At 52.4% G+C, this 18,314-nt stretch overlaps 5 protein-coding genes across 6 annotated transcripts; 4 read left to right on the top strand and 1 right to left on the bottom strand.

The window, feature by feature from the left end:
• The first annotated feature begins 9 nt into the window (after nucleotides 1-9).
• On the top strand, nucleotides 10-1,582 carry PV07_02798 (GTP-binding nuclear protein GSP1/Ran). Its single transcript, XM_016389434.1, has 4 exons — nucleotides 10-386; nucleotides 478-570; nucleotides 620-773; nucleotides 836-1,582. The coding sequence occupies exons 1-4, from the start codon at nucleotides 318-320 to the stop codon at nucleotides 1,171-1,173; spliced, it is 654 nt and encodes a 217-aa protein (XP_016251336.1). The 5' UTR covers nucleotides 10-317; the 3' UTR covers nucleotides 1,174-1,582.
• Nucleotides 1,583-1,586: 4 nt separating this feature from the next.
• Nucleotides 1,587-4,689, bottom strand: PV07_02797 (uncharacterized protein). Its single transcript, XM_016389433.1, has one exon. It carries the CDS (start codon nucleotides 4,408-4,410, stop codon nucleotides 2,167-2,169), a length of 2,244 nt encoding a protein of 747 aa, XP_016251335.1. The 5' UTR covers nucleotides 4,411-4,689; the 3' UTR covers nucleotides 1,587-2,166.
• Nucleotides 4,690-5,593: 904 nt separating this feature from the next.
• PV07_02796 (uncharacterized protein) lies at nucleotides 5,594-8,050 on the top strand. The gene has a single exon (XM_016389432.1). It carries the CDS (start codon nucleotides 6,479-6,481, stop codon nucleotides 7,847-7,849), a length of 1,371 nt encoding a protein of 456 aa, XP_016251334.1. The 5' UTR covers nucleotides 5,594-6,478; the 3' UTR covers nucleotides 7,850-8,050.
• A 538-nt stretch (nucleotides 8,051-8,588) lies between these two features.
• PV07_02795 (uncharacterized protein) lies at nucleotides 8,589-15,805 on the top strand. The gene is made up of 2 exons (XM_016389431.1): nucleotides 8,589-14,393; nucleotides 14,445-15,805. The coding sequence occupies exons 1-2, from the start codon at nucleotides 8,922-8,924 to the stop codon at nucleotides 15,345-15,347; spliced, it is 6,375 nt and encodes a 2,124-aa protein (XP_016251333.1). The 5' UTR covers nucleotides 8,589-8,921; the 3' UTR covers nucleotides 15,348-15,805.
• A 1,193-nt stretch (nucleotides 15,806-16,998) lies between these two features.
• PV07_02794 lies at nucleotides 16,999-18,244 on the top strand. Of its 2 annotated transcripts, XM_016389430.1 has the most exons (2): nucleotides 16,999-17,360; nucleotides 17,418-18,244. In XM_016389430.1, the coding sequence occupies exons 1-2, from the start codon at nucleotides 17,347-17,349 to the stop codon at nucleotides 17,890-17,892; spliced, it is 489 nt and encodes a 162-aa protein (XP_016251332.1). In that variant the 5' UTR covers nucleotides 16,999-17,346; the 3' UTR covers nucleotides 17,893-18,244. The 2 variants fall into 2 exon arrangements, with proteins under 2 accessions (XP_016251332.1, XP_016251331.1); XM_016389429.1 differs by having other exon boundaries at nucleotides 16,999-18,244.
• The last annotated feature ends 70 nt before the right edge of the window (nucleotides 18,245-18,314 follow it).

The following is an 18,314-nucleotide window of genomic DNA, read 5'->3' as shown; positions in this document are numbered from 1 at the left end:
ACCTTCCCTGCGCTCCCCCTCTGTGACTTATGTAAGCAGATCTATCTAGGTCACGTGCTGCGCCATGATGCAAAAATCGCAAGTGACGCCGCTGGGATATGCCAAGCGCTGGCCTTGAAAACAAACCGACGCCTCAACTTGCGCCTGCTTTCACTTTCCCCAAGATACCATCAAACCACCTTCTCCTCATCTTTTCCACTGCCTCTCCTTGACACACCACGGCTCTCAAGACTGTGGTTCTGTCATAATCACAACATTTCTCATCGACCTCCCCCTCCTGACTTCGTATCAGAGATCCCAACAAGACCACAACAACAATGGCGGAAGCTGCTTCGAACATTCCAACCTTCAAACTCGTCTTGGTCGGCGATGGCGGTACTGGAAAGGTGAGCATTCTGGCAACGAAATCCTGCTGTTGCTCTTTTCAGCAGCTAGAATGGCAGCGTTTGAGAACAACAATACTAACGGTTATCACAGACCACATTCGTCAAGCGCCACCTGACAGGAGAGTTCGAAAAGAAATATATCGCCACCCTCGGTGTCGAAGTTCATCCTCTGGGATTCTCAACCGTACGTCAGTTCGTCGTCCCAAACGCATACAATTCTAACCGCGATTCAGAACCTTGGGCCGATCCAGTTCGATGTGTGGGACACCGCAGGTCAAGAGAAGTTTGGTGGTCTTCGAGACGGTTACTACATCAACGGGCAATGTGGCATCATCATGTTCGATGTCACTTCTAGAATCACATACAAAAATGTCCCCAACTGGCACCGTACGTCGAAAACCCCCTAGGCATATGATGAGAAGAGTACGAGGTCTGACCAGAAACTGCAGGTGATCTCGTGCGCGTCTGCGAAAACATTCCCATCGTCCTCTGCGGAAACAAAGTCGATGTGAAGGAACGCAAAGTCAAGGCCAAGACCATCACATTCCACCGCAAGAAAAATCTTCAATATTACGACATTTCGGCCAAATCCAACTACAACTTCGAGAAACCCTTCCTCTGGCTGGCGCGGAAATTGGTCGGCAACCCCCAACTCGAGTTCGTGGCTGCTCCGGCTCTTGCACCACCCGAAGTTCAGATCGACCAGGCACAACTCGACCAATATCACAAGGAGATGACTGAGGCTGCGGCGATGCCTCTGCCTGATGAAGAAGACCCTGATTTGTAAACAATGACAGCCGATGCTCTGCGCTCGGGCTGTGATGTTGCGAACCAGAGGATATCAATGGTCTAGGAATTGGTCTAGCGAGACGACAGAAAGAAGGTCGTGCTGTTGCCATCATATGATTAGAACGAAGGGGGACGGCTGCTGTGGACGCATCGAGCTTCTCTGGCGGTGGCTTCCGCCTTTACGGAAGTGATGCCGGATGAGAATGGTGCGGAAGTCTTGAGGGAGTGATCCAACGCGCTTGGCAAGGAGGAAAAGACGCCAGAGCGAAGAAACGACCTTTGCCTCCTCCCATGCGAAACGAATGGCCCTTGCAATCAATCATCTTGGGTGTGACTGCTCTTAGCTTTTTTAGACTAGCTTTAGCATAGCGAGATGAGAAAGATCATTGCTTCAACCAAAACTAAGATCCCGAACCACTATCAAATCCAACTTTACTTGGACGACGTCGGTGATGAGTCTGAACGCGTTTTGGATTATATACAGACACCATATAAGGTGCCCAATGTTCCCTAGGAAGACAATCCGATCCACCTGCGGGACGCTGAATGCTTAGACTCCAGGGCTCCTGGCCCAGCCGCTATGCTCGAAAGGCTTTTTCTCCTGAAAGACAAGATTCAAGAATCGAAGGCGTCGCTTAAACAAACCGTCCCCAAAATTCCAAGCCTTAAACAAACGAGGCCGAAAATCCCCGTCGCAAGATCGTAATGCATGGTCCCCTCTTCATGTCCGTACCCGATATGCCATATGCCATATCCCGTCAAGCAAGCAATGTAAGTCATATACCAACACAGAAAAGGGAGAAATCGAAAATAAAAGTTGGGAAAGTCAAGAAGGTCCTGTTGTCGCCCTTTTTTCCCGCCCATCCCCTACCCAGCGCCGCCCAGCATAAGTTCGCTCGAACCGAAAAAAAGAAAGACTAGAAGTAGGGTGTAGAGCCGTGATAGAGGCTCAAGAGGAAGAAAACACGGAGGTTGAGAGCCAGTGATCAGGTCAATAGAGATCGACCCTCAGAAACCTCTCCTCTTTGCACCGTTCCGTGAGTATAGGATCCACCCGATCGTGCTCGTCGCAGTCATCCTCGACTTCCTCTTCTCGCCGAGGATGAGCCTGGGCCTTTCTCTTCTCGCGGACACAGTCGTCACGGTACCCTTCAACGTCGAGACCCATGTTCCTCATGACCCCCAACATCGCCCGCACGTTCAGTCTGATGGTCTCCACCGGGGACTCGGCGTTCATGAGATACCTCGTCACATTTGGGAAGAGCACGCCGAAATCGGACTGTGACAAGTGGGCGGTGTTGGGGATCAGGTAGAGGTGTGGATCTGAGGGAGACGGCGTGTTGGGGTTTGGGGCGACGGAAAGTTTGGGCAGGTCCAGTGGGAGTAGCGAGAAAGGGGAGAAGGAGAGGTCGAACTTGTCCGAGTCAGGTCCATTCACGCCGGAAGAGATGGTAGTGGCTTTGACCTCGATGTCAGAGGTCGAGGTTGTGCTTGAAACGCTGTCGCAAGTGGGTGACGGGGAGGAAGTGCGGCTAAGCTGGATGGATGAGGCGGGCGTTGATAGAGAGGACGTCGAATCTGAGGGCGAGGCAGACGAAGTCGTGACGTTGCTAGAGGTAGATGATCTAGACGCAGAGGTGATTTCTGAGTCTGCCTCTGCCTCTCCGTCAAATGGGGAATCCAGCTCGATACTTCCAGGGACGTCATCATCTTCGTCTTCCGGCTCTGATTCTGGCAGTGGCTGCCTGGCCGGGTCTCTCATTGATTCTCCGTCGATCTCTCTCTCTGCGTCTATGTCGACGTCGTTGGCATCCAACCCTCCTCCTCTCCAAGCTTCAAACCCGCTACGTCTATTTGTCATGACCTTGTCAAGCGAGAACTCCTCTCCAGGCGTCGCGAAAGGCGTTACGAAGAGCTCGTCCCCATCGTCGGATTCTAGATCTGCACCCCGATTCGCTTCAAAACCTCGACGTGAGGTGATTTCTGGCTCTCGCACGTCTGGCGGAAGCTTGTCCCCAGGCGTTGCCACCAGCTGCGGTTCCGACTTCTGCTGAAGTTTAACAGACCGAGCAGCTTCGCGCTTCTCCAGCGTGTACATGGCCTCGGCGGGCCTTGCGGACAGTGTGGCCTTCATCCTATTCAGCAGCTCAGGCCATTTATAGAATTCGGAAGAGATGATTGCAACGACGTTCGTGGGAGGGTGACTTTGGCCGTCGGTCGATCTGCGGTGGTAACATGGGAGGGGCTTTTCCCAGAGCCATTTCGTCAGGCCGGCACGCAAGGGCATGGCCCACAGGTCGAGTAAAATAACGGGTGACTCTGGTGTGATTTGCTTAACCAGGTCGCTGTTATCGGCCGGTTTGTAGAGAGGACGGTAGTCCAGGTCATTCTCGAACTCGGTACCTTTGAGGGAGGGCAAGAATTCGTGATAATAGACTGATTTGACAAACTGGACGGTGGTACAGGCGCCGAAGGAGTGGCCTGCCCACGTTACGTGGCCCGGTCGCAGATCGAGCGCGTCTTTTAACGACGGGCCCGGCTTCGATTTGCTCCGTACCGCGGTGTAGTTGGAGAAGGTCTTGCCTTCGTTGAAACTTGTCAGAACGGTGAACAACTGTTCCAACTCCCACAGTCGTATCCTCAGCTGAGCGTTGCGAGCGTTGAGGACTTTGGTAGTGGGAGCGTGAGGGTGCTTTTGGTAGGGGATTGTGGTGGCTTTGCGGCCATCAGCTGAGCGGATTGGGGAAATAGGGGCGCTGCCGTCGCGATGCTCGGGGGCTGCGCACACAATCCCAAAACTGGCCAGCGCTGCGCACACTGCACTGTAGGCGTTGAAATTCCCTCCCAACCCATGCGAAAAGACCACGAGAGGGTACTTGGAAGACGGGTCCCTCTGTAACAGTGGTGCGTCTGCCACAGCTGGGATGTTGGTCATATTGATCAGGAAAGGTATGAGGGAAATCAGCGACGAGACACGGGGACTGGCGCCCAGGAAAGTTGCATACGCCTGGTTCCATTCTCGTTGCGGTGTTGGAAGCCAGGGAACCGACGTCTTCGACTTCGCCTTAGGTGTCGTGGGATAAAACAGGCGGAACTTGATGGTGGTGATTTTGGGCTCTGGAGTGGGCGACGGCGAGGGGATCTCAGAGACAGGAATCTCCCATTCCGTGGTGCCGACTTTGTGTGGCCCGAAGGGTTTGGGAAGAGCTGGAACCGGGCTCAGTTGTGGGATCATGGTGACCTGTTCCCTTTGCCTTATTCTTCTCCTAATCCCCTCCCCTGAAGATCGAACTCTAGCAAGTAGCAGGTGGTCTCGTGCCTAAGGTCCCAACAGCGGTTCTGGGTGAAAACGGCTCTGCATACAGGCCAAAGCGAGGCGACTCTAGTATTTACAGAGAGATTCTATCGATAACTAGCAGAAGAGTGGATTCCCTCGTGTTCTTGAAAGGTTTAAAAGGTACTTGCGGGCGAGCAGGTGGAACTTGGGAGGATAGGAGAAAAGGCCTGGAGCTAGTGAAACGCCTCATGATGATGGAACATGGGGGTTGAAATTGTCATTTTATATCAAAGTGGCCTTGTGGCTACCTCTCGCGTGCTCACCTGCTTTGTTCTGCGAAAGATTTTCACATCCGATCGAAGCTGATAGGTAGGCACAGTGGACGGCGAATGGTATTGCTGGACATCCTGGGAAGATCGAGTCGGAGGTGGTTGTTAGGACTTGATGTCATTGGGGAGGTCGATTGGCTACATGTGCCAAAGCTCACCATGTCACCGGGATGTGGCACCTGTGGCATCCACTCACAGAGAGCGAAGAGGTCGGGGAATTGGATGGAATCGGACAAGGTCAGCGTGGCGACTGTGCGAAGAACCAAGGAATGGGAGGGAATTGAGTGAGCCAGCCACACAAACACCAAGGTTTTGGGGCGCCCGAGACAAAAAGGATCCCACGCAATTGTTCCCAAGCAAATACGGAGCACTGGTTACTTGTTTTGTGTGTTGTTTGTGCGTGATAATATGTGGGTTCCCTCGGAGTTCTCGGAGTCGACAACGATAGGCACAACTCGTCTTCTCACTTTGCTCACTTGGGTCAATGCTCACCACCACCGTCACCAATGCTGTCAACCATTACACGACGTACCATGACGATAGCCGATTGACTGTTCTCGAGTCTTCCCTACGTGCCGATTTACTCCCCTCCTCCTCGTACCTATTTCCAGAGACCATCACTGCTGTGGTCTGCGCAGCCAACCCTCAATCCTCCACAACACAACCGGGGACACCCTCCAAATCGAGACCTAACCATGACGCTCACCAAAGAATGACGCAGTCCGGTCCACAGTTCAAGAGGTGGGACTACTTTGTTGTATGTAAAAACAGAGGCCTTGCTGGCCAGACCAAACGCCACGGTGCGGACCGACCGACACGAACAATCAAAATCAGTCATTGGGGGCTGAAAAAATCCCGTTGTGCCGACGCGCCGGTTCCTCAACGCCCTCATCCTCGTAAACACCCTGCTTCCATGTGGCATGCCGTCCAAGCACAAATGTCCGTGCATGAACCATGGATCCCGTCCCTTATCAACAATAAGATTGCCGACGGCTCTCTGAGACTAGATTGCAATTCTTCAGTTTGTGGTAGCTGACTGCCTTCGCGTCAAGAATCCAGCCCCCATGATAACGGCGCGCTCTCCCAAGCGTTTGTGAGGGGGAAAGCGAAAAGGACGCCAACACGGGGAAATATGGCGCGTATCAAGCACGAGATGCAGCCATTTATGCACGAGATATGCACCTCAGGTCCAGCCTCCTGCTACACCGTCTCCTCCGGCCTATAGTCACGTCGCTGTCCTGTTTCGCGCATCCACGACCGTGCCATAATCGCGATATAGCTCCCACAATCCATCTGCACACAACGCTTTCCTGTCCTCCAAATCCACAATGGACTGGAATGGTTCTCCTCCAGCGAATTCCCCGAACTATATCTCTTCCATCCTCCACCCGTTGCGATTCCAGAAGGTAAGTTCTTGTCAGTTTTCGCAGCTTTCTCTGCCTGGGTCGCCTTGTCATCGAGATCTTACAACTACGATTGTGCTGTTGTCAATTGAGCTCGACGCAATCTTTCCAGCCCTGGCGATGAAGTAGCTGCGATCTCCCTCTGTATTCTTATTGATTCCGTCTTCTCCACTCTTGTCGTTTCAATCGGCTTTTCTGGGCCTGAAGACCATTATCCCTACCACCTATGCTGGTTTTGTCGGTGACCAGCAAAGAACGCATGAGACGCTGCCTAGATATGGTCCACATTAGAAGATGTCTTCAACCGCATTCGCCGCATTCTGGCGGACCGACCTCGTTCGCGAATGTTTCTTGTCTCATGTCCAGAAGGATGATTTGCAATCCCTACGACTCGTGAGCAAAGCCCTCGCCAACGACGTTGCTCCCACCATCTTCAAGAATGTCGAAATCCATTTCAGCACAAACGCATTGTCGCGCAGGTCGCGGATGTCTGCATTGAGTAGGATTGGCTGCCATGTGCGACGCCTGTCCTTCGTCATGCCACACCACTCCGACACCTTCCTACCCCCGTTGCTCATCCCAGGGACGCTGGAAGAAGTCACTTTCATGTACGAACCCCGGATCAATAACTCAAGACCGCATTCTTCTTCCAGTTGTTCCTCATCCTCGTCGGCTTCTAAATACGGCTCCTGGGAGATGAACGACCTCCTGGTCAAGCAATATCCTCCTTTATTCCATGCCGCCACCAACGTGGACTCATTCTGTCATGCAATTAGCTCAATGCCAAGGTTACAGCATCTTCATATCTCTTGCCCTGGTCAACCCGCAGGTCAGAGATATCGAAAAGATATTGTCGACTACGCTCTGATATCGCTGAGATTGGCGGTGGAGGCTGCCAAACCAAGTCAGCTAGAGTCATTAACGCTGGCGCCGATACATCCTTCAGCTGTATTCTACCTTCGTCCTCATCTGAGCATTGGGTCATCTCCAGCATCCTCCAGGGTCTGGAAGGGCATCAAATCTCTGGACATTGAAATGGACGGCTTTGAATATGGCCGCAACCATCCGTCAGACCACCTCAAGATTCTGCACGGCTACTTGCAGACGTTTCAGGCTCTGGAACATTTCAAATTCCAGTGGCTGGGCAACAAAGGGCCCTGTCCCCTGGCTCTTCACATTGAGCCTTGCACCTCACGCCCGACGTCTTTAGACTGTTCGAAAGCGTGCCCGGATGCCAGCTCGAGGTCGTCTTGCAGACCTCTCAAGTTCAGGCATCTGAGATCTATGCGCCTCAGCAACGCAAGCTTGGATGCCATCCAAGCCTCTGGGTTTATCATGAGCCATCGAAAAGTCCTGCACGAATTTCAATTCGACCGATGTCATCTGAGATCTGGAACCTGGGACGACGCCTTGACTCCGTTGACTCGCATTGTCGGAAACGACAGCTGGAAGCAGAAGCAAGAGGAGGTCATGGATGTGCCAATCATGCTGAGCCCAGTCAATGAGAAGACCGAGATGGAATGCGTCCAAGACCACTTGTGGGACGACGTGTTGCGCAAGAGCAAGGGCCTTCAGACTCTCCGAAAAGTTAGTCTGAAGACCAAAGAGTTTCTTCCGGAACAAGTGAGGCGTCTGTTAAGGAATGCTAGGGTGGCATGGCATTGAAAGGGCAAGACATATCCCGTTTGCTGATGTGTTGGGTCAATTTGCGACGTTATGTCCACAACGAACCATTTCAAAATGCGTTGGTTTACCGCCAGCTCTTTTCCCACTAGCTCTGGCTACTGCTCCCAGAGTGGACTACGGTGCATTCTCCTAAGATAGCAGAATTGATATACCGTTCCTCCAAGAGAAGACAAGCATCAAGGCTAGTTGCCGGGATTAATTGGTGTCAAAGCCAGGCAACGCTGGGAGTACCAGGTGCCGGTGCAGAGCTGAAATACAGTGCTCATAAATGCAGACTAATAACTAACGCATCAAGGGATCCTGCGTGCGGAGTATCGAAAACAGTAGTTCGGTCGCCCGTGGCTGACGTGTTTCTTCCTAACGTGGGTCTTGCTGGTTAAATCTGAGGGGCCTTGCAGCCCGCTCGGGGGTTGTTCTGGAGGGTTTGGACCCCTGAAAATAGGTACCTGGAAGTTCAGGAGCTGGGCAAAGTCTGCCTTGGGGGCTTCAGCCTCGATCCCACCAAGCCTGGGGAGCCCGAGAGTTCGCTGCTGCTAGGTAAGTGGCTTCGGCGCCCGGTTAGCGGCCCTTGTTTCAAAATTTAGAGGCGCTTTTCAGGCTTAGTTAGGTGGTTAGGGCAGATCAAGGAACCGCCGCGCGTCCAGCCTTAGGCCGGTAACCTTCCTGCCACATCAGCGCTTGGGTTCAACACCAGAAAGTTGCACATGCGGCTGGCCTTTTGCTGTGCTCGCAAAGAATGAGCCATTACAACCTCATCTGCCCTGTTCTCAGCCTGCCATTTCACTGCCGTCCTTTGCGCAATATTGATCGTATTATTCGCTCGTTTAATCTTTGATCGCTGCTTTTGTGCAGCTCGTCCCTAAGCATTGTTCCATCGCAATTGCGCCCGCGCTCACTCGTCGTTCTTGTCCAGACGCAACCCAGGGGAATCATTCTGCGCAGAAGAGTGAGCACAACTCGCCTCTCGAGCACCTCCTTCGAAATGCCGCGCTTCGTCCGGAGATAGTATGTACTGTCAACGACCTGCTCTTTCTAGGGTCACAATACCACTATGTCCTCTCGCGACAGGACCCCCCCTAAAGCGACCGGCCCGCAGTCGATACCTCTCCGAGATCTCTCAAGACCACCCGATAGCGCACCAGACGAAACCGATATTTCAATAGGCGCAGTCTCAAGCCACAAGCCACGACATAGTCGCACTAGGTCCTTGATGATCGGACGTCGGACTCCTAATTACGCGCGACTGAATGACGAGGAGTCACCGGCAAGAGGAGGGCCCTCTTCTGAAACGGTTGGAATTTCAATACAAGGAGGAAGCGGTAGGGAATCCCCAATTGAAGATGTAGGGGGATTTGCCGCGGCGACGGTGGGACTGGACCTTCAGTTACCGTCAACACCACCCAGTGTCGGAGGACGACGACCGACCATTATCACCACGCCCGCTGACGGGGACCTTCAAGATGTGGAAAGTCCCTTCTCGCCTCCCGACTCTGACACGACTCCCCTGACTGCTTCGCGCCGTATACCGTCTTCTCTGAAGACGTCTAGCTCCGTATCCAGAGGCCAGAGACATGACAGACAAGGGAAAAGGTCGAGCGTTCACTGGACGGATGGCGAATCCCCAGCAGCGGCGCGTGGGAGAACTTCGCGCCTCGGAGACGATCTGCCCACGCTCGATACAGGCGCTGGAATGCATCGCAAGTTGAGCACCGCAAGTGGGATCAGCCGTCTGACTTCTGGTCAAGGCGAAGCTGGCGAAAGATCAAGGTCTCTATCACCATCTCCTTCCCCAATGGCGAGGGCAAATTCCATGCTACGAGAGATCTCACAGCGTGTGGTCAATCTGAGTAATGATTCGGACATGGTCGAGCAGAGCATCCGGCGCAAATCTTCTATACGGCAACACAGGCGGCCGAGTGCTTCTGCTCATCCCCTACATGATTTTGGAGACGAAGAAGGAGCACAGCCGCAGCAACCTCCCCTCGAGAAGGTCCCGTCTGCTGAAGTTGTTGCTGAACCCTTCACTCCAATAGTTCCAGTTCAACACCCAAATCCCCTTGTTGGGAAAACCTGGGGCATATTTGGACCGGAGAACCCTCTACGAAAGCGGCTTTGTGAAATCCTCGTCCATCCCTTGACAGAACCCACAATCTTGGCTCTGATTGTCGCCCAGACTGTATTACTGGCTGTCAATGCGGCGTCCGATGCTGTTTACCTTCAGACTCGGACGAAGCGATGGGGGAGCACTGGCTTTGATTATGCTATCTTCGCCTTATTTGTGGTATACACCTTGGAACTCATTGCCCGTACTATTGTGTCTGGGTTCGTCTCGAATCCGCTGGAGTTTAGCACGATCAATCGGTCTGTCGGGCTCAAAAAAGCCGTTCTTCAAAAGGCCCACACTTTGTTCGCGCCCCAGGAAGCTCAAGAGACACCAATGATGGTTAACGACGCACCAACGCAGCCGTCGATTGTTCGCACCTTCACAGGAGTACCTCATCCGGGGGAGGCTGGAGGACCTGGTCATACGAAGCAGCAGCAAAGACTACGTCTGGCACGCCGCGCCTTTCTGCGGCATTCTTTCAATCGACTCGACTTCGTTGCCGTTGTCTCCTATTGGATCTCGTTCGTAATGCAGCTCAGCGGTGTCGAAAATTCGAGCCACGTTTACGTCTTCAACATGCTCAGCTGCCTTCGAATTCTGCGTCTATTGGGTCTTACTGCAGGAACGTCTATTATCCTGCGAAGCCTGAAGAAAGCAGCTCCTCTTCTAGTTCACGTTGCCTTTCTGATAGGCTTCTTTTGGCTGATCTTCGGCATTGTTGGTGTCCAAAGCTTCAAATCGAGCCTGCGGCGGACCTGTGTCTGGGTTGGGAACGACGGTTCCGGTCAAAACTACAGCCTCAATATCGCGCCCGACAATATTCAGTTTTGTGGAGGCTACCTAGATGCCGTGACTGGCGAGTCGATGCCGTGGCTCAAGCCTGACGGCTCAAATGGAACAGGCAGCTCCAAAGGATATATCTGCCCTCAAGGCTCCTTGTGCGTCGAGGGATTCAGTGGCCCATACAACGGTACAGTCAGTTTCGACAATATTGGCCAGTCTCTGGAGCTCGTCTTCGTGATCATCAGTTCAAACACGTTTTCCGATCTCCTTTACTATCTAACGGACTCCGATTACCTTGCCGCAGCACTTTTCTTTGCGGCCGGCATAGTTGTTCTGAGCTTGTGGCTCGTCAACTTGTTGGTCGCTGTCATCACCTCTTCATTCCAGATCATCCGCGAAGAGAGCAAGCAGAGCGCATTTACAGCTGACAAAATTAACGCGCCACTATTCGACGAGGATCAAATGGAGAAAAGGAGTCAATTGAAGAAAATATATGACAAAACCCATCTATTTTGGGTTCTAATCATCGTCTTCGACCTGATTGTCCAGAGTCTGCGAAGTGCACGCATGAGCGACAGCCGCGAGACCTTCATCATGGACTGCGAAACGGTCGTCACATTCCTCCTGCTTCTAGAGATTATCATGCGTTTCTTATGCGACTGGAGACATTTCTTCTACGGAAAAAGGAACTGGGTTGATCTTTTGCTCGCCATTATTACCACAATCATGCAAATTCCAGTAATACGCAACTCGGGTCAGCCATATGCATGGCTCTCAGCATTTCAAATTGCGCGTATCTATCGAGTCGTCCTCGCAGTCAGGGTCACAAGAGAACTTGTCATGGTTGTATTTGGCAATATTGTCGGGCTTTTGAACTTGATCCTGTTTGTATTCCTATTCACTTTTCTGGCCGCCATTCTTGCTTCGCAACTATTCAGAGGGGATATTCCAGCAGCCGACGCCGACGGTGTCGTGATTGGTGTGACGTTCTTTGACATCTGGAACTCCTTCCTGGGAATGTACCAAGTGTTTTCGAGTGAGAATTGGACAACTCTGATGTACAATGCCACCCAGTTCAACGACATCTGGGACACAGCGTGGCTGAGTGCGATATTTTTCATCCTCTGGTTCGTCGTCTCAAACCTGATTGTGCTGAATATGTTTATTGCTGTCATTCAGGAGAGCTTCGACGTGTCTGAGGATGAGAAACGTTTACAACAGGTGAAGGCATTTTTGAAGCAGAAGGAAATGACTGGTTCAGCGTCTGGGAACCTCACACTCGCTGCAGTCTTCAAGATGGGACGGGAATCAATCAGACATCGGGATGCTCTCGAATATGGCTCGGCAACAGTTGAACAGCTCCTAAAGGAAGCTGTCGTGAAGGACTTTCTTGACGAACAAGACGACGGCCTGACGCGCAGGACGACATCCATGCACCTCGATGAAGTACCAACTGTCAAACCAGGCATTCTGTCCAGATACTGGGGCAAGATCACCGGTTTCTACGGATCAGCAGAACCCAATCCGTTCTACTCTAGTGCGAAAATCACTCGGGCAAACGAGGAGTTTGATCCAAGAGCTGTGGCCAAAAGGGTGGTCATGACAACCGAGAACCGTCGCCGTGTGCAGCGCCAATATTTGCAAAAGCACCCGAAGTACAACGTGTCCCTGTACATCTTCAAGCCAGATAACCCATTGAGAAAGCTGTGCCAATACCTCGTCGGTCCCGGCCGAGGAACAGAGCGTGTGGAGGGCGTCTCGCCTTACAGACCTGCCTGGTATGCCTTCTCCGCCTTCACATATGCTGCCATCGTCGCAATGGTCATTTTAGCTTGCATCACCACGCCCTTGTATCAACGCGATTACTACTTGAACAATACGCTGAGCATCACAAACTGGTTCGTGTGGACCGATCTGGGTTTCGCAATACTCTTCACGGTCGAAGCGATCATTAAAGTAATTGCGGATGGACTCTTCTTCACGCCACATGCCTACTTTCGAAGTGTCTGGGGCTTCATCGACGGTGTCGTCCTCATCACGCTCTGGATCAATGTGGTCACTGCCATGTTCCGTGACGACGGCGTTTCTCGAGCCGTTGGTGCCTTCAAAGCACTGAGGGCGCTGCGATTGCTCAATATTAGCGACACTGCACGAGAGACATTTTACTCAGTTATCATTGTTGGTGGATACAAGGTTCTTGCGGCCGCATTCGTTTCCATGAGCTTGCTGATTCCATTCGCAATTCTTGGAGTCAACCTATTCAACGGCAAAATGCAAGCTTGTAACGATGGAGATTTCGGCTACAGTGCTTTGAGCAACTGCGTAGGAGAGTACAACTCCACTCCCTTCAACTGGCCTGTACTGGCTCCCAGACAGGTTGCCAACCCATGGTTCGACTTCGATGACTTCGGCAGCGCATTGTTCATTCTTTTCCAGATCGTCTCTCAAGAGGGATGGGTGAACGTCATGTGGTCCGGCACGAGTATCACTGGCACGGGGCTACAACCAGAGCCGTTTGCGGCACAGGGAAATGCAGTTTATTTCATCGTCTTCAATTTGTTGGGCGCCGTCTTTGTCCTGACTCTGTTTATCTCTGTCTTCATGCGAAATTACACAGAGCAGACAGGGGTCGCCTTTTTGACAGCAGAACAACGATCGTGGCTCGAACTTCGGAAGCTCCTGAAGCAGATTTCTCCTTCCAAGAGATCTCTCGGGGAGCAGACCACCAAATGGAAGAAATGGTGCTATGACCTTTCGATACAGAAACGGGGCAAGTGGCAAAGGTTCATTACCACGATATTGGTTCTCCACTTGATTCTCCTCACTATCGACTTTTATCCCGAGCCAGCGTGGTGGGAAACGGTCCGGGAATACATTTTTCTGGCCTTTACGGTTGTGTTGATCGCCAATATCATCATCAGGATAATTGGGCTCTCGTGGAATCGGTTTCGACGGAGCTCATGGGACATTTATTCGGTCATTGCCGTGTCCGGGATCTTCGTAACGTCTCTGATCTCGCTGTCCAAGGTCAACAGCGGAGGTTTCCAGCAGCTACGCAAGCTGTTCCTCGTCTCAGTCACCTTTCTCCTGATCCCGCGCAACAATCAGCTTGACCAGCTGTTCAAGACTGCCGCCGCCTCGCTTCCCCTGATTGCCAATCTGCTAGCAACATGGTTTGTTCTGTTCCTGGTCTACGCAATTGCCCTGACCCAGGCTTTTGGACTTACGCGTTTTGGACAAAACGAGAGCAACAATGTCAACTTCCGCACTGTTCCGAAGGCCCTCATCCTCCTGTTTCGGACCAGTATTGGAGAAGGGTGGAATCAAATCATGGAAGATTTTGCCGGTCTCGAGCCGCCCTTCTGCGTGAGGGAAGCTAGTTTCTTCGCGAGCGACTGCGGCAGCTCCGGTTGGGCCAGGGCACTGTTCATCTCCTGGAACATTATCAGCATGTACATTTTCGTGTCTCTGTTTGTCTCGATGATCTTCGAGAGCTTTTCGTATGTCTATCAGCAGAGCAGCGGCATGTCCATTGTGAGTCGAGATGAGATTCGACGCTTCAAACAAGCTTGGGCAGAGTTCGACCCAAATGGTACTGGATTCATTTCCAAGGAGCAGTTCCCTCGCCTTCTAGGGGTAGGTTTAAGTTCATGCGGTCCTTTATTCGGTCTTACTAACAACGAGCAGGAACTGTCCGGTATCTGGCAGATGCGAATCTACGATGGTGACTTCACAGTGGGAGCCATCAAAGAGGACTGTTCAGTGCAGCCAGGTGACCCCGTCAAACCACCAGGGAGAATAGTGGACGGCATTGATCTCGACAAATTGGCAGAACGCATTAACCAAATTCCCGTTGCAGAAATTCGCCAGCGGCGTGCACGGATCAACGTGTTCTATCAAGAGGTTATGTTGACGGCGGATCCAGACCGTGGCATTCCTTTCACGGCAGTCCTATTCCTCTTAACGCACTACAATGTGATTACGGACTCTCGAAGTCTCCGCTTGGAAGAATTCCTGCGGCGACGAGCGCGACTTCAAAGAGTCCAAGAAAGTATCCGCAGAAATACCGTGGTCGGCTTCTTCGACACGTTACATTGGTCTCGGAAGTTTCAGAAAGCGGTCGAACGTCGAAGAAGCTCACGCCTGGTTGCGCCACCTTCTATTCCTGTCCCCGAAATCTTTATTGAGGATCCCGACGACAATGTGGAAGGCAGTAGCAGCACAGAGCCACGCGATTTCACCTCGTCTACGCCCTCCTATACCCCGAAGAAGCAATCAATCAGCCTACCACCCATTGACACATCCATGCCTCCTTCGGGTGCTTTGAGGAGCACTTCGCCGGTGGAATTTGAAGGCTCCCCTCGGAGCAGCCCAGTCCGGACGAGATTGGGATCAGTGGATACTGCCTACCACGGAGCAACAAGATCATCTCCAACGACGCCCACACTGGGTCACAGCCGACACAGCAGTAACGCCAGTGGGCTAAACGGGCAGGGCATGATGGAAAGCTTTGACAACTCAGCATGGGGTGAAAGTATCCGCCGAAGCTTTACGACCAGGAGAACACGGAGCAACAGCACCCGCGGATGAGTGTGTGATGGTCATACACTCTGCTCGGCACGATGTTTCACGACTCACGACCCAAGTCTTCTGATTTCATTTCTTTATTTGTGAATATTAAGATGGAAACGAGGTGGATAATGATGGCGGGATCCGAAATGAAAATAGATGAGCATAGCGAGGGCGTTTTCACCTTTTGATGTGACGGGAATGAGATGGGGGTGGATGACTGAACAGACGCGAATATGCACTGGCACCCAGCCATCATGTACATCATGGCACATTACATGGATTATGGAAGTCTAGCGAAGTGATGTTGACGAGAGCTTTGTGAGCTATGTGCCTGCCCAGCAGGATCTTGAAATGAAATGGCTGCGGAATGGCTGTCCACAACCCCGGATGTCCCGATGCATTCCTCTCCGTATTGTTATTGCCAGTTCTCGAAGGAGATGCAGAAGGCGCTTGTGGCTCTGTCGATCCCCAGGGATGCGATTGATTGCCCTCGGACCTGGGACTATGGTTGATTTCGCACATCGTGGGCCTTCCGTGGTTGCTCTGTCTCTCTTCTTCTCGCGAACACAATCATGTGACGGACAGCAAATGTTGCACCTCCCTCGAGGATACATGTTTGTTGCTTCCCGTCGTCATTTCGTGCTGCCCGAGATCGAGTGACAGGACTGTCCATCATTTGTGAATCAGAAGATTCCGTCATGGTGACACAGGGCGACGACATTCCTCAGCCGTGCAGACCAATGAATCGAGCCTGTCCCTGCCCCATCGGGCCCCTCCATCGCCTGTATCAATCTACGAAGACCCCATCGCTACGAGGACGAAACGAAACCCCCTCTCTCACCTGACGCCAATAGTCCTGCAGCTCAGGGCTCAGGGCTCGCTTGTCTGGCCCCTGAAACGCCTCCACACCGCCCATCGCGTCTTTGGAGATGAGATGAGCCAAGCGGATCAACCCTTGGCTTCAGTCTCGAAATCCTGTTGTGCGTGTTTGGCGTGAGTCTCATCCGCGTCAAGGAAAGCCAAAACACGCCCTAGTGGTGCCACTGGCTGTTCTCAACCCTAGCTCAGGGTCAGGATTCCCTGGTTGGGTGGAGAACTGCATCAACTTGGGGCACAGACCGCGCACAAAGTCAGGGAGATCGGGAAGGACATACGAGGAAGGTAATATTGGGGGCTTGTTCACTCTCCGAAGCTTCCTCAGCAACGGTGCAACCAAGATGGATCTATGCTGCACCATCAGTCTCTGTTCTGTGTCAGGGACCAGTCGAATATCAAAGGGGAGAAGGATGATCAGACGAGACCAGGGGGCATTCTGTCGAGCAGATGCCCTGGTGGAAGATTCCCAGCTCCAAGACACTCATGTTTGACATTTGCCCTGCTGAGATTTGTTTCCTTCGCATCCCGAGGGCTTCGAATGCTATCCCCCACCTTTCCCTTCGCAGAAGTTTTCAGGAGCCATCACGACCCAGGCCCATTTTATGCCCCATGCCAGGAGGCGTGACATTTTGACTCTCTTGCAGTTGCTTGCCCCGGCTCCCGCAGTGTTTCTGGGCGAAACTATTGCCTGCATGTCTGCAGGTAGTTCGCAGATGGGGCGGTCACCGCAGGGAAGCAGTTGGCCCTTGCGGAGGAGGTGGCTTGTTAGTAGTATACATACAGCTTTGTTCCCGAACGGCTCGACGCATATCTTTCTTGATCTCAGCAATCCTCCCCCCCAGGAATTAATGTCTCACTGACCTCTCCAGCTTCTTTCTCCTTTTCCCGCTCTTTCTTGTACATCCTTTTCTGCTCCCAGCTTCTGCTTCTGCCTCGATACTTTCGTTGATCCTGCCGTAGTTCCCCGGAGCCACTTGGGCAGAGACCTTGGCAACTCCTACACTTTGACCACATTCCTTAAGCTCAAAAAGCGTTCGACCTGCTGGCCTAGGTCGCTGAACTGTTGAAAAAAGAGCTTGCATTTTTGTCCGGGACGCGGGAGAAGGAAAAAAACCCCTCCAGAAATCCGATTACCAAAAAGATGGCGGTTGCACAGTTAGTCTCTCTCTTCGAGACTCTACACGAAGAAGCATCCATTAAACCCAGGCCCAGGAGCTTTCGCAGCCACACCTCGTCGTCGAAGGTCCGTCTCCATCTCCAGACCATCTTCAGCCACAATCCTCTGCACCGATCGTCAGCAAAGAGCCCCTCGAGCGGCAACATGACCTCGTCCTCGTCCACATCCTCGTCCGTCAGATCCTCGCCGAGTTCCTCCTATAGCAGCTTCGGCGGCCGACGACGAGTACCTACCAACGACCTTGATTCAGCCATCCTCTCCCCGATTTCGGCCCTGTCGAGCCCTAACATCCGCCGCCAACCCTCTGCCATCGACCTGGCCCTCGAAGCTGAACGGTACGCCGACGAAGCCGAGATCATCGGGCTGGGCCTGTTGGAACCCAGACCCCGAGCGAACACGGGTGCCTCGACGGCGTCGTCCGCACAGTGCTCGATGATGGAGTTCATGAGTGAGACCATGCAGACGCCCGTGGTGTTGGACGGTATCTTTGAGGTCATGGAACGTGCATGATGATAACAGACACTGAAGAGGCCAGACGGATCAGTCTGACCCCTTTGCATGGCACTTCCGCCCTTCAATTCGGTAGTCCATGGGTCCAACTGAGGACTTTTTTTTGCTTCTTCGACGGTTCTTGGGAGGGCGCTTGGAATGTACAACGAAAGTTATGATGTATGCAAAATGAGCATGGAAATGCTTTTTCTTTTGATTCTTGACGGCATCCTGGGAAATGGTGGCAGTGAGGAACAGGAGGTCATGTATTTTATGATACCAACTTATAGCACGCTAATACAGAGGCACAGAGAGCGATCTTGGACGTCAAGGAAGGCCTTTCTTTTCTTTCTTTTTGTCAGGGTAAAATGAATGTATCAATATTTCGACCGTCTTTACGATGAAGGTCGGATCAGCGGCGGCGGCAGCAGCAGCAGCAGCAA

This window comes from Cladophialophora immunda (genome assembly GCF_000835495.1).
Source record: "Cladophialophora immunda strain CBS 83496 unplaced genomic scaffold supercont1.2, whole genome shotgun sequence".
NCBI lineage: Eukaryota > Fungi > Ascomycota > Eurotiomycetes > Chaetothyriales > Herpotrichiellaceae > Cladophialophora > Cladophialophora immunda.
This window is presented reverse-complemented; position numbering and strand designations above follow the sequence as displayed.

Excerpts from the sequence above, each read along its gene's own strand:
- PV07_02794 (XM_016389429.1), top strand. The coding sequence starts at position 17,347 with ATGGCGGTTGCACAGTTAGTCTCTCTCTTCGAGACTCTACACGAAGAA.
- PV07_02795 (XM_016389431.1), top strand. The coding sequence starts at position 8,922 with ATGTCCTCTCGCGACAGGACCCCCCCTAAAGCGACCGGCCCGCAGTCG. Across the intron at positions 14,394-14,444 it reads AGTTCCCTCGCCTTCTAGGG|GAACTGTCCGGTATCTGGCA; the intron begins GTAGGTTTAAGT and ends AACAACGAGCAG.
- PV07_02798 (XM_016389434.1), top strand. The coding sequence starts at position 318 with ATGGCGGAAGCTGCTTCGAACATTCCAACCTTCAAACTCGTCTTGGTC. Across the intron at positions 387-477 it reads GCGATGGCGGTACTGGAAAG|ACCACATTCGTCAAGCGCCA; the intron begins GTGAGCATTCTG and ends CGGTTATCACAG. Across the intron at positions 774-835 it reads AAATGTCCCCAACTGGCACC|GTGATCTCGTGCGCGTCTGC; the intron begins GTACGTCGAAAA and ends CAGAAACTGCAG.
- PV07_02797 (XM_016389433.1), bottom strand. The coding sequence starts at position 4,410 with ATGATCCCACAACTGAGCCCGGTTCCAGCTCTTCCCAAACCCTTCGGG.
- PV07_02796 (XM_016389432.1), top strand. The coding sequence starts at position 6,479 with ATGTCTTCAACCGCATTCGCCGCATTCTGGCGGACCGACCTCGTTCGC.